At 39.6% G+C, this 12,632-nt stretch overlaps 1 protein-coding gene across 2 annotated transcripts in view; it reads left to right on the forward strand.

The window, feature by feature from the left end:
- Nucleotides 1-12,632, forward strand: part of snx7 (sorting nexin 7) — a 96,818-nt gene that overhangs the window by 46,267 nt on the left and 37,919 nt on the right. For both annotated transcript variants that reach the window (XM_087990486.1, XM_043698873.2), the window contains exons 3-4: nucleotides 5,437-5,547; nucleotides 8,573-8,731. In XM_087990486.1, the coding sequence (XP_087846612.1) occupies nucleotides 5,437-5,547; nucleotides 8,573-8,731 (270 nt within the window). The remainder of the gene's footprint in view (nucleotides 1-5,436; nucleotides 5,548-8,572; nucleotides 8,732-12,632) is intronic.

The raw sequence follows: 12,632 nt of genomic DNA on the forward strand, positions 1-12,632 counted from the left end.
CATAGATGTTTATGACATATAATTAGCATTTTATGTAATATAATTTGCAAGAACTATGAGAACAACCTAATTAAAAAGATTCATCTTCTTTTTACCCCAGCAATACTCTTAGACTTTCAAACTTTAATGAAAAGTCACCCCCAGTCTCAGTGCTGAAGCTTCTTGTTCAGCTAGTGCAATTGGAATTGTTTTCTTTTGTGCAGCAATTTGTTCATTCATTCAATGCTGTTTTCTTTCCAGTTACATCTCTAAGTGGGACCCTTAAAACAAATGCTAACTTAACAAATTTGTTAGTTAACATGGGTTCCCTAAACACATCTTCAACAGACTTTTAGCATATCTTCCTCTGTAATAACTCCACAACTACCTTTCACTGACTGCTAAACCACTCTGGCCTTCTCCCCAGCCCTGACAGTTTGGAGACTGCAAATAAAGTACCTCTGTGCCAGTATGCCGTGTAATCCTTCGTGAACCTGCTTTTGACCCTTAATTTCTCTATCTGCTCAAGACAAAAAATGCCTTAGCAATTATCTCAGATGGCTTTCTTGTCATTTATTTGAAATCGCATGAATTCTTGTTAATGCTGTTAATGCTGTTTTGATTTTCATCTACTTATCCAAAGGTCTTTTAAGCCTTATATCTGTACCTGCATCCATCACTTCATCTGGAACTTTATTCCACAAACGAACCGTTCTCTGTCTATTTATTTTAAAAAGTTGCCACACGTTTTTTTTTAAACCTTTGTCCTCTCAGCTTAAAATTATGTCCCCTAGTCTTGAAATCCCTCATCCTAGGTAAGAGACTCCTGCCATCCATGTTATCGATACCCCTCATGATTTTATGAACCTTCTATAAGGTCACCTCTCAACCTCCTCTGCTCCAATGAAAAAAATTCCAGGCTCCTTAAAATTCAAACCTTCTATTCTTCGCATTATTCTGGTAAATCTTTTCTGAACCCTCTCCAACTTAATAATAACCTTCCTTTAACAGGGTAACCAGAACTGGACACACTTGTCCAGAAAAGGCCTCACCATCATCCTGAGCAACCTCAACATGATATCCCATCTCCTGTACTCAAAGGACTGAACAATGAAGGCAAGCATGCTAAACGCCTTCTTAACCACCCTGTCTGCATATGACACAAAGTAGTAAATGTATTTTTCTTCCACTTGAGTCCAAGTTCTCAAATAATATTTGTAAGAAATTTGTACATGATACATACCACAACCATAGCACAGTCCTGAAGAGTGTGCATACTTCAGATTGGTGCCAATGAAACAAATTGCATTTTCTTGTGTGTCCTCAAGGGTCCTGTGCTTTGTTGAAGCTATACTCGTGTAGCCAAGTGGTGAATATTCTGTCACTGTTCTTGCATGTGCCTTTCCAATGAGTAGACTAGATTTGGCGATCCAATGAGTAGACTAGATTTGGTGATCAAATGAGTGACATTCTGCAGTATTCCTAGCTTCTGATCTGCACTTGGGGCCATAGTATCTATTAGCGCGTTTTGAGAAGATTTTAGCTCAGGTTGAGGTTCTGGATGTAGGTTTGCTCACTGAGGCTGGAAGGTTAGTTTTCAGACGTTTCCAATGGTACCCAATGAACACAGTCCGCCGATTTCTCAGCAACAAACCCAAACAAGCAGACAAAACGCATCCAGAAACCCTAGCCACTCTCCCCTACATCAAAGACATCTTGGAAATGCCTGCCAGACTACTCAGACCACTTGGCATCATGGTGGTCCATCAACACACTAAAACAGCAGCTAATGAACTTGAAAGACCCCTATGCAGATGACAAGCAAAACTAATGTCATTCACAAAATACCTTGCAAGAACTGTAACAAACACCACATTGCACAAATAGGCAGAAAACTAGCCACCAAGATACATGAACATAAACTAGCCACAAAACGACACAACCCACTCTCACTACTATCCTTACATATGGATGAGGGAGGACTCTACTTTGACTGGGAGAGCACATCCATCCTAGGACAAGTCAAACAGAGACATGCATGAGAATTCCTAGAAGCATGGCATTCCAATCAGAACTCTATCAATAAACACATTGACTTGGATCCCCTTTAGAACCCCCTGAGAAAAAGAACAGGAACTGACATCACCATGGAAAATGACAACATCGATCCAAGGAAACCCAAACATATAAATAGAAAGCAGGCTGCACCACCAGTATCCTGAGGCTCACTGAAGATGTTACCTAGTATAGTGATGAAATGTCTGAAAACGAACCTTCTCGCTCAGAGAGCAAACCAACATCGATGGCATCTGTGAGAGGTCCAGGAAATTTTCTGGTTTATAGTGACCAGATGGTCGAGAATTCAGTAATGGTGATGCTGCCGAGTGTCAAAGGGAGATGGCTAGCTTTCACTTGTTGCAGATGGTCTCTGTCTCTCCCTTGTGCAGAGTGTTATGACGGTTGGCACATTAGACACTTCTCTGAGGAAATCCTGTTGTGGTACCCTAGAAAAGAGATTTTCGGCCTTGAACAATTGCAAAACTTTTCGTATATAAAAGCAGAATACTCAATGGTGGAGATTGCAAAAAAAAGTATCATTGGATTCAAAACTTTAATTCTGTTTCTCTAGCACTTTTTAAAACATTTTTATAAGTTTTGAATCCAATTATACTTTTTTTTTTGCAATCTTCCTACCAGTTGCAGGTTTTACCTGTAATTTCCATTGATTTCAATCTTGATTCCATACTGTTGAATATTGCTTTGAGAGCATTCACCTGCAATTGTCCTCTGGAGGTTCATATTTCTTTTCTGTTTCAGGACCATTGTTATAATGAGGTCTGCAACCAAGTGATCTTGATGGACCTAATCAATGAGAAAGATATTGCTGAGAAAATGGCACTTTATAGTCTGATTGTGATTTGCTCAATGGCTTTATGGCTTATTTGAGAGTAGGGGAAGGGACGGTTATTTGCAGAGTTTGTTATTAGCTGGTATTTCTGTGGTAGGGCCACACCACAGCATTTTCTACATTGTAAGTAGATGTCAGTGTTATACTTCTAAAACAGCTTGACTCGAAATGGCTGTCCTTGTGGGGCAGAAATTTTGTGTTACCACCAGTATCACCAGTTGGAAGATTTGAGCTATAGAGAGAGGCTGAACAGGCTGGGCCTGTTTTCCCTGGAGCATCGGAGGCTGAGGGGTGAACTTACAAAGGTTTACAAAATTGAGGGCCCTGGACAGGATAAATAGACAAGGCCTTTTCCCAAGGGTCGGGGAGTCCAGAACTAGAGGGCATAGGTTTGGGGTGAGAGGGGAAAGATATAAAAGAGAGGGAGGTGGGCTGGGCGCTAGCAGGTGGGAATAGATTGGATTGGGATATCTGGTCGACATGGACGGGTTGGACTGAAGGGTCTGTTTCCATGCTGTACGTCTCTATGACTCTATGATTCAGTGATGGCAGTGACATGGCTAGATTCTCTCTTGTTGGAGGTGGTCATTCACCTGTTGTTTGTATGGCATGAATAATACTTGTTCATTTCAGCTAAAGCCTGACTCAGTTATCCAAGTTTTGCTGCATTTGAACATGAATTGCTTCAGTATCGTGTGGATGTGCTGAATGTTTTGCAATCATTTGCAAACATCCCTACTTCTGACTTTTTGTTGCAGGGGAGTTTATTGATGAAGCAACTAAAAGGTGGTTGATCCTAGGGCACGACTATGGGGAATTCTTGCAGAGTTGTCCTGAAGCTGAACTGACTGATCTCCAACAAACACATTGCCATCTTTTTTTGTGCTAGTTATGGCTACTATGAGCAGAGATTTCTCCCGATTCCCATTGATTCTAGTTTTGTTCAGGCGCCTTGATGCCACACTTGATCAAAATGTACTCTTGATATACGGTACTGTCACTCTCACCTTCTCTCTGCACTTCATCTCTTTTATCCATGTTTGAATCAAAGCTGTAATAAGGTCAGGAGCTGAATGGTCCTGGAGGAACTTAAACTAAGCATCAGTGAGCATGTTATTGCTAAGTAACTGCTGCTTGATGGTGCTGTTGAAGATCCATTCCAGTTCTTTACTTATAATTTAGTGTAGACTGATGGGACAGTAATTGGCCCATCTGGATTTGTCCTATAAATGATATATCACGGAAGTTTGCCACATTCGGGTAAATTCTATTATTATAGCTGTACTAGAACAATTTGCCCCAGTGCAAGGCAAGTTCTGGAGCATGTTATTGCTATAATATTGTCAGTGTCCATGGTATTGGCAGTAACCAGTGTCTTCGGACATTTCGTGATGTCACGTGAAGTGAATCAAATTGGTTGAAGACTCCCATCTGTGATGCTGGGGTTCTCCAGAGGAGGCTGTGCCAGATCATTCACTTAGCAATTCTGACTGAATGTTGTTGCAAATACTTAGGCCTTATTTTTTCATTGACCTGGGCTTACCCATTATTGAGATACTATTGAGTGTTTCCTCTTCCAGTGAGCTATTCAGATTTTCACCACCATTCATGACTGGCTGAGGCAGGACTGCAGAGTTTTGATTTGATCTGTTGGTTGTGGACTTACTCAGCCTTTTTCTAACCCTTGCTGCTTATGCTGCTTGCCATACAAGTAGTCCAATTTTGTAGTTTCACAAGATTGATACCTCATCTTTACGTACGTCAGCTGATGCTCCTGATTTGCTCTTTCTGCACTCTTCATTGAACCTTTGATAGTTGGTTATTTACCACCTTCATTCGCAAGTGGATGTGACCAGCCAGTCTTGTGTAGTAAGCACATGTTCACTGTCTAGGCATGTGAATAATGCTTGTTTAATACATGACAGTTGAGGGCTTCTGCCTTGCATTCCAACTGTTTCAGAAGAAAATATTTTCAAGAAAAATGGGAAAAATTAAGTAATAATTGGCTGGAAAAATAAAAATATCAGAAGAGTATAAGAGCAGAATCAATTGCCTGTTTTGCTATTTTAAAAGGTTAAATTTATACTATTTTGCTAAGTAATTTTATTTGAGTTAACTCCAAGAGTAGACTGTATTTCGAGAGATTAGCTTTGCTGTTCTGAAGAACGGTCTCTGTACCTGAAACATTAACTCTGCTTTCTCTGCACAGATCTGTGAGACTTGCTGAGTATTTCCAGCAATTTCTGATTAGATTCATTTGGTATCATGATCTACTTCTCACAACTATCCAGTTTGAATTCTGTTTTCTATTTTGTTATTAACGTGATTTGATTATCTGATTAAACATTTTTTAATAATTTGATGTACTATAAGTTCTCAGTACAGTAGTTTTCAACAAATCACCCTGAAGGAATCTTTGAATAGTTTGTGGTGCTTTATCCACATAATAAAGCTCATCTTTTGTAGTAGAAGGTATCTTTTAAGTATGTGACTGTTTCAAAATAATCTGTACTGTTGTTCTCTGCTTAATAATGCCACTTATTTTATAGACAACTCGAAGTGAGTTTGACTCCTGTGAGTATGAGGTTCGTAGACGTTACCAAGATTTCTTGTGGCTAAAGGACAAACTTGAAGAAGCTCATGCTACTTTAATTGTTCCTGTAAGTGTAATATGTCTAGCAAATTGTATACTTGGTTATACTGGGATCTTACCAAAGTTTCCAAAAAGCATCTTTTATTTTTCACTGCATGCATGTGCACTCAGTGTTACATTGTGACATTTTGTGGGAGGGAAGAAGATGATCCATTACATAAAAATAATCAAATCTCTGTTCAAGAGTTCAATTTCTTCAATTAACCCAATCTTAACAATCATGGCTTTGAACCCAAGGTTAAAGGTAAGCAATTAGATTCCAGAAGTTAGAGATCAGAGCCAAAAATATGGTATCGTTTCTGATTTGATTTATTCACAATAGTGCAGACTGTTTTTCTATAAATGGATTCTGTGGAGTAGGGGCACCTTAATAGATTGGTATCACTTCACTGTTGATGCTTGGAAATAAACTTCTAACTTTGTGCACAAATTACATAATTACTTACCAGAAAAAAAAAGTGTCAAACCTAGTAAACTTCTCCCTCCTATGATGGAAATTGTCTAATATGTTTTCTAGCCGCGAACGTAATTTAAACTTGAGGCCTTCCCCTTCTCGATGGATAGCGATATGAGACGTCTATCATAATGCTAGAGGATTTAGCCCAAGTTTAGTCTTTTTGTATTATTCAGGCGATTTGGGCTTTGCTGACTGTGATAGAGATGTACAGCAGGGAAACAGACCCTCAGTCCAACTTGTCCATGCCGACCAGATATTCCAACCCAATCTAGTCACTCCTGCCAGCAACTGGCCCATATCCCTCCAAACCTTCCTATTCATATACCTATCCAAATGCCTTTTAAATGTTGCAATTGTACCAGCCTCCACCACATCCTCTGGCAGCTCATTCCATACACGTGCCACCCTCTCCATGGAAAAGTTGCCCCGTAGGTCTCTTTTAGATCTTTCCCCCCTCACCCAAAATCTGTGCCCTCTCTAGTTCTGGACTCCCCAACCCCAGGGAAAAGACTTTGTCTATTTATCTTATCCATGCCCCTCAGGTTTTATAAACCTCTGTAAGGTCACTCCTCAGCCTCTGATGCTCCAGGGAAAACAGCCCTTGAGTATTCAACCTCTCTCTTTAACTCAAATCCTCCAACCTTGGCAACATCCTTGTAATGTAGTGGTGAGCTGCCTCCTTGTAACACTGCAGTCTATTTGGTCTGGGTGTAACCACAATGTTTTGTAGGGAAGGAGTTCTGGAATCTTAATCAAGAAACAGTAAAGGACCAGCAATATAGTTCCACATTAGGATGGTGAATAGCTTGAAGAGGAAATTGCAGAAGGTGTTTCCTTGTATCTGCTCCCATTGTCTTGTCTTGTGTTGTGCTACTGTTTTTTATTTCATAGTTAGTCCAGCTAATCTTAGTCACCTTGTCTGAAGATCATAAGGTGGAGTACAACCAAAACACTCAACATCAGGAAATACAGATTAACAAAAGATTAACAAGAAAACTGTAACAGAGGTGGTTGGTTATGTTTAAACAAGTAGAAAACACGCAAATAGAATAACAGAGGTAAAGTCATTGATGGAAAAAATGGTCGAGGAGCATGAGCAGAGATTAGCCCTCAAACCCTTAACTGACTGTTGTGCTTTGGAGAGCTTGAAGTTGGTCACCTGAGCCACAACAGTGTTCACGTGGCTGATCAGCTTGATTTGTTCCATACATCAGCTGTGTTGGCTTGTTAAATCTAGAAAGTTTCTGTAATCTCATGGGAAAAGTTCTGTGATTTTATTTTTCTTCTGCTATTGTTTCTAGGCTGCACTCCCTCGATCGAACAAAACTCCAGAATATTTGTTTAACCTGGCTGCACAAGATTTTTGAGTGGGTTTTTAATGTCCTGATTAAATTAGCGCTGTTGTTTCTGCAGCGTGAGTGAGCACTGAATGATTCAAATCACCTCATGGAGAACAAATCAACAACTGAATCTCCAACTCCTGTTCTATAATCCAGTTATCCATTGAGTTTTCAGGGTGTGTAGTTGTAAAACTTTATACTTCCAATGTATAGCAGCTACTGAACATATAGATTTTTAAAGAACAGAACCTGTATACATAATCCTTTACAGGCCTTTAATAAAATTTTTGCTGTCCAAGATGTATTTTTGCATGTTTATTTATTTCCATTTTCATGACATTGAAACCTTTGTGATACTTGAATGCAAGCAGGAATCTGAAGTGGAAAGCAATCACTTATTGCCAGCTTAGTAGCCCAGTTGTCATCAATGGATGTTCTCAGCAGGTTTGTTTATGAAGTGTGCCTAGCATGTTTGTGTGGAACATGAGTTTTATTTATGCTATGGTTTATTTACTACTTGTGTGCAGTTCATGTGCGTTTTTGTTCTTACTGTGTTTGAAACTACAGAGAAAATCTAATGATAGCATAACATCACAGACCTTATTTTTCAACTAAGTTAAATGTATCTTTGCAATTTTGATGCTTGCAAGCAAACAAAATAACTTTGATTGTTCTTGGAATATTTTGTTTATTTCATGGGCATGATTGCTATAAGAACAAGCTTGCCAATATAACAAGTACACTTTCTAATAATTTGTTATTTTTTGAGTTTTCTCCATAATTTGCGTTCCCCATCTTCAACCTCTCAAAGGCACAACGTTGTCTTGAATATGATTTTGTGCATCAAATTGGTTATCATTCAAGTGAGCCATGTCAATAATTGTCAATGTGCCTTTGGTATTGATTAGATTTCAAACCACAGAAAATACAAGCTTGAACAAATTAATCAAACCTACCCCTTGCTATTTTTGAATGGTATTACAGGAATTCTTTTGTACAGTATTTTAGCTAAAAATTCCAGTCATTCCCATAAATTCAATGCATTTGGAGTTCAGATGCATTTTGGAGTTGATTTTATATAGAAACTCTAAGATACGTTTTCTCATTTATTTTAGCAGTCTTATTTTGAAATAAATTGTCAAAATAAAACTGCAGTGGTGCGATAATTCACTGTGGATGAATATTCCATAATTATGTGAATGTAAAAATATTTTTATCTTTCTCTTTTTCCTTAGCCATTGCCAGAGAAATTTGTAATGAGAGGTATGGTGGAACGCTTCAATGAAGATTTCGTAGCAACGCGACAGAAGGCACTACATAAATTTTTAAACAGAATTGCTGACCACCCCACTCTGTCTTTTAGTGAAAATTTCAAAATATTTCTAACAGTACAGGTATGGGTTAACTCTATTCCTCTCTATCTATTAATTTGCAAAAGTTCCTTAGGTTAGTGTCCTAGGTCCAGTCATTTTCAGCTGCTCCATCAACGGCCTTCTGTCCACATAAAGTCAGAAGTGGGGATGTTCACTGATGATTGCACAGTGTTCAGCATCATTTGCAACCCTTCAGATGGTGAAGCAGTCTGTGTGCAGCAAGATCTGGGCAATATTCAAGTTTGTGCTGAAAAGTGACATGTAAGATTCATGCTATACAAATGTCAGGCAATGAACACCTCCAGTAAGAGACAAACTAATCATTGCCCCATGGTATTTAATGGTTTCACTATCACTGAACCCACAATTGTCAACATCCTGGGGGTTACCATTGACCAGAAACTCAGCTGGACTTGCCATATAAATACAGTGACTACAACAGTAGGTCAGAGACTAGGAATACCTCAGTGAGTAACTCTTGACTCTCCAGAATCTGTCTGCCATCTACAAGGAACAAGTCAGGAGTGTTGGGGAGTACTCCCCAGTTGCCCAGATGAGTACAGCCCCAACAACAGTTCGGACTTGATACCATTCAGGATACAACAGCCTGCTTGGTAAACACCAGAACCACAAACATGCACTCCGTGAGTTTTGAAAGGATTTGTAGCTCAGGTTGAGGTTCTGGATGTAAGTTTGCTCACTGAGCTGGAAGGTTCACTTTCAGACGTTTTGTCATCATAATAGATAATATCATCAGTGAGCCTCCAGTGAAGCACTGGTGTAAGTAACCTGCTTTATATTTGTGTTTAGATTTCCTTGGTTTGGTGGTGTCATTTCCTGTTCTTTTTCTCAGAGGGTGGTAAATGGGGTCCAAGTCAATGTGTTTGTTGATGAGGTTCCGGTTGGAAAGCCATGCTTCTAGGAATTCTTGTGTGTGTCTTGTTTGGCTTGTCCTAGAATGGATGTGTTGTCCCAGTCAAAATGGTGCCCTTCCTCATCTCTATATAAGGATACTAATGGGAGTGAGTCATGTCTTTTTGTGGCTAGTTGATGTTCATGTATCCTGTTACCTAGTTTTCTGCCTGCTTGTCCAATGTAGTGCTTGTTACAGTTCTTGCAAGGTATTTTGTAAATGACAGTAATTTTGCTTCTTGTCTGTATAGAGTCTTCTAAAATCATTAGCTGCTGTTTTAATGTATTGGTGGGTTTGTGCCTAGAAAACCAGCGCACATCCATCTAATGGAGCAAGGGCAGCAGATACATGGGAACATCACCACTTGCAAGTACCCTCTAAACCACTTTTGGAAATGTTTCACTGCTCTTTCAATATCACTGGGTCAAAATTCCAGAATTCACTCCGAAATGGCATTGAAGGTGTACCTTCAGCAGGTGGACCACAGCTGTTCAAGAAGGCAATCACCATCACCTAATGGCAACTAGGAATGGACAATAAATGCTGGCCCAGGCGGTGCCCATGCCCCACAAGTGAACAGATTTTTAAAAGTACAGAATTGTGCAGGGAGGCCTGTGACCAGTGGAGTGCCACAAGGATCAGTGCTGGGTCCTCTACTTTTTGTCATTTACATAAATGATTTGGATGCGAGCATAAGAGGTACAGTTAGTAATTTTGCAGATGACACCAAAATTGGAAGTGTAGTGGACAGCGAAGAGGGTTACCTCAGATTACAACAGGATCTTGACCAGATGGGCCAATGGGCTGAGAAGTGGCAGGTGGAGTTTAATTTAGATAAATGCGAGGTGCTGCATTTTGGGAAAGCAAATCTTAGCAGGACTTATACACTTAATGGTAAGGTCCAAGGGAGCGTTGCTGAACAAAGAGACCTTGGAGTGCAGGTTCATAGCTCCTTGAAAGTGGAGTTGCAGGTAGACAGGATAGTGAAGAAGGCGTTTGGTATGCTTTGCTTTATTGGTCAGAGTATTGAGTGCAGGAGTTGGGAGGTCATGTTGCGGCTGTACAGGACGTTGGTTAGGCCACTGTTGGAATATTGCGTGCAATTCTGGTCTCCTTCCTATCGGAAAGATGCTGTGAAACTTGAAAGGGTTCAGAAAAGATTTACAAGAATGTTGCCAGGGTTGGAGGATTTGAGATATAGAGAGAGGCTGAACAGGCTGGGGCTGTTTTCTCTCGAGCGTCGAGGGAAAACACCTTATAAATGTTTACAAAATTATGAGGGGCACGGATAGGATAAATAGGCAAAGTCTTTTTCCTGGGGTCGGGGAGTCCAGAACTACAGGGCATAGGTTTAGGGTGAGAGGGGAAAGATATAAAAGAGACCTAAGGGGCAACTTTTTCATGCAGAGGGTGGTACGTGTATGGAATGAACTGCCAGAGGATGTGGTGGAAGCTGGTACAATTGCAACATTTAAGAAGCATTTGGATGGGTATATGACTAGGAAGGGTTTGGAGGGATATGGACCGGGTGCTGGCAGGTGGGACTAGATTGGGTTAGGTTATCTGGTCAGCATGGACCGAAGGTTCTGTTTCCATGCTGTACATCTCTGACTCGATACGTGCTTTAAAACATTGCCTAATAAAATATATATATATCTTGTGTTTTCAGTATAAACAATATTTGAATTGATATTTCTCAAGGGTAGTTGTTTTCAGAATAATTAATCTGTTTGGATTTCATTATATCATTGGGGTAGGTTTTCCTCTGGACATACCATTGTTATGTGGGTGTAGATCAGGATCCCTCAGAATACTCCTTGTAACACTGAAGGGATTGCCTGGGAATCTGAATTTTATGCTGGGCAGTTTCACTACGCCTGGAAACATACAAAAATCTTCATTGAATCAAAGACTCAAGCCGATTTTGATGAAATTAAGTAAAATTATTTAGTCAATAAAAGTTGACTATTAAATGCATACTTACTCAGGAGTCAGACTATTAAAATGACTTAACCACTTACCTCGCTGGCATGCCCCAGACCCTGACCCAACATCGCCTTCTGAATGAGGCTAGGACTAACTACCATATGAAACTTTTGTAGTAACGTCCTGTAGATGAGATGATTAGCTTCCAACAACCACAACCATCTTCCATTCCAAGTAACACATGAAACTTCAGCGGTGTGAGGAACAGTATATAAAATTCGAGTGAGGGATGATGGTTTTTGAAATGCAAAGCACTAATAAAGAGCTTCAGATATTTAGGAATTTAAAATTGATTCACAAGCCACTTAGAGGTGAAAATACATGTTTTTGTTTAATTCATGTTAAATGATCCACGATTATTAAATCTAAGTGTAATGCAGTTTTCTGGAACTTGTTTTGAAAACAAAGATTTCTCTGTCCTATTTTGAATGCTTAATGAAAGGAATATGAACATGTGGTCGAATACTTATTGTGCACCAATAAATTTCAATTTTTTGATGAGATTACAGATCTTTTTCACACCTATCACAACTAGCTCAGATTCTGGAAATGAAGTACTCATAATGTACTTGCGTCTGACTTTTCTCATCCTCTACTCAAAATTAAACTCTGATTTGCACCCTGAACTCATTGAGTTTAGCAAAAGTGCAATGAAAATGTGCAGTGTAGATCCCAGGTAAAGTAGCCATAGTCCCAGAAGACTAGGGCTGCGCTGTCATTAGATAAGACTGGTGGTAAATTTAATTTGAGGGTCATAATGCTTTTAGGGGAGGTGCAAGGTTGAAAAGTGAGACCTTAATGATAACCAATCCTAGCACTCTTGGAAAAGACATGTAAATCGTGACTCCAAGCATAATGTTCAAATCATACGGATAGAAGACCTCTAATCCAAACCTTCATTCTCTCAACCAAATGGTGATACTGAAAGCAATAGAAGAATATGGTGATATCTGCAAGACAACCAATGTAGTTCTATTCTGAATGTTTTACTTGGTATGGCATGTCCAGTGAAAGATGTGCACC

Source organism: Chiloscyllium plagiosum, unplaced genomic scaffold (genome assembly GCF_037043375.1).
Source record: "Chiloscyllium plagiosum isolate Xiang-an unplaced genomic scaffold, Cpla_swu_hap1 HiC_scaffold_9, whole genome shotgun sequence".
Taxonomy (NCBI): domain Eukaryota; kingdom Metazoa; phylum Chordata; class Chondrichthyes; order Orectolobiformes; family Hemiscylliidae; genus Chiloscyllium; species Chiloscyllium plagiosum.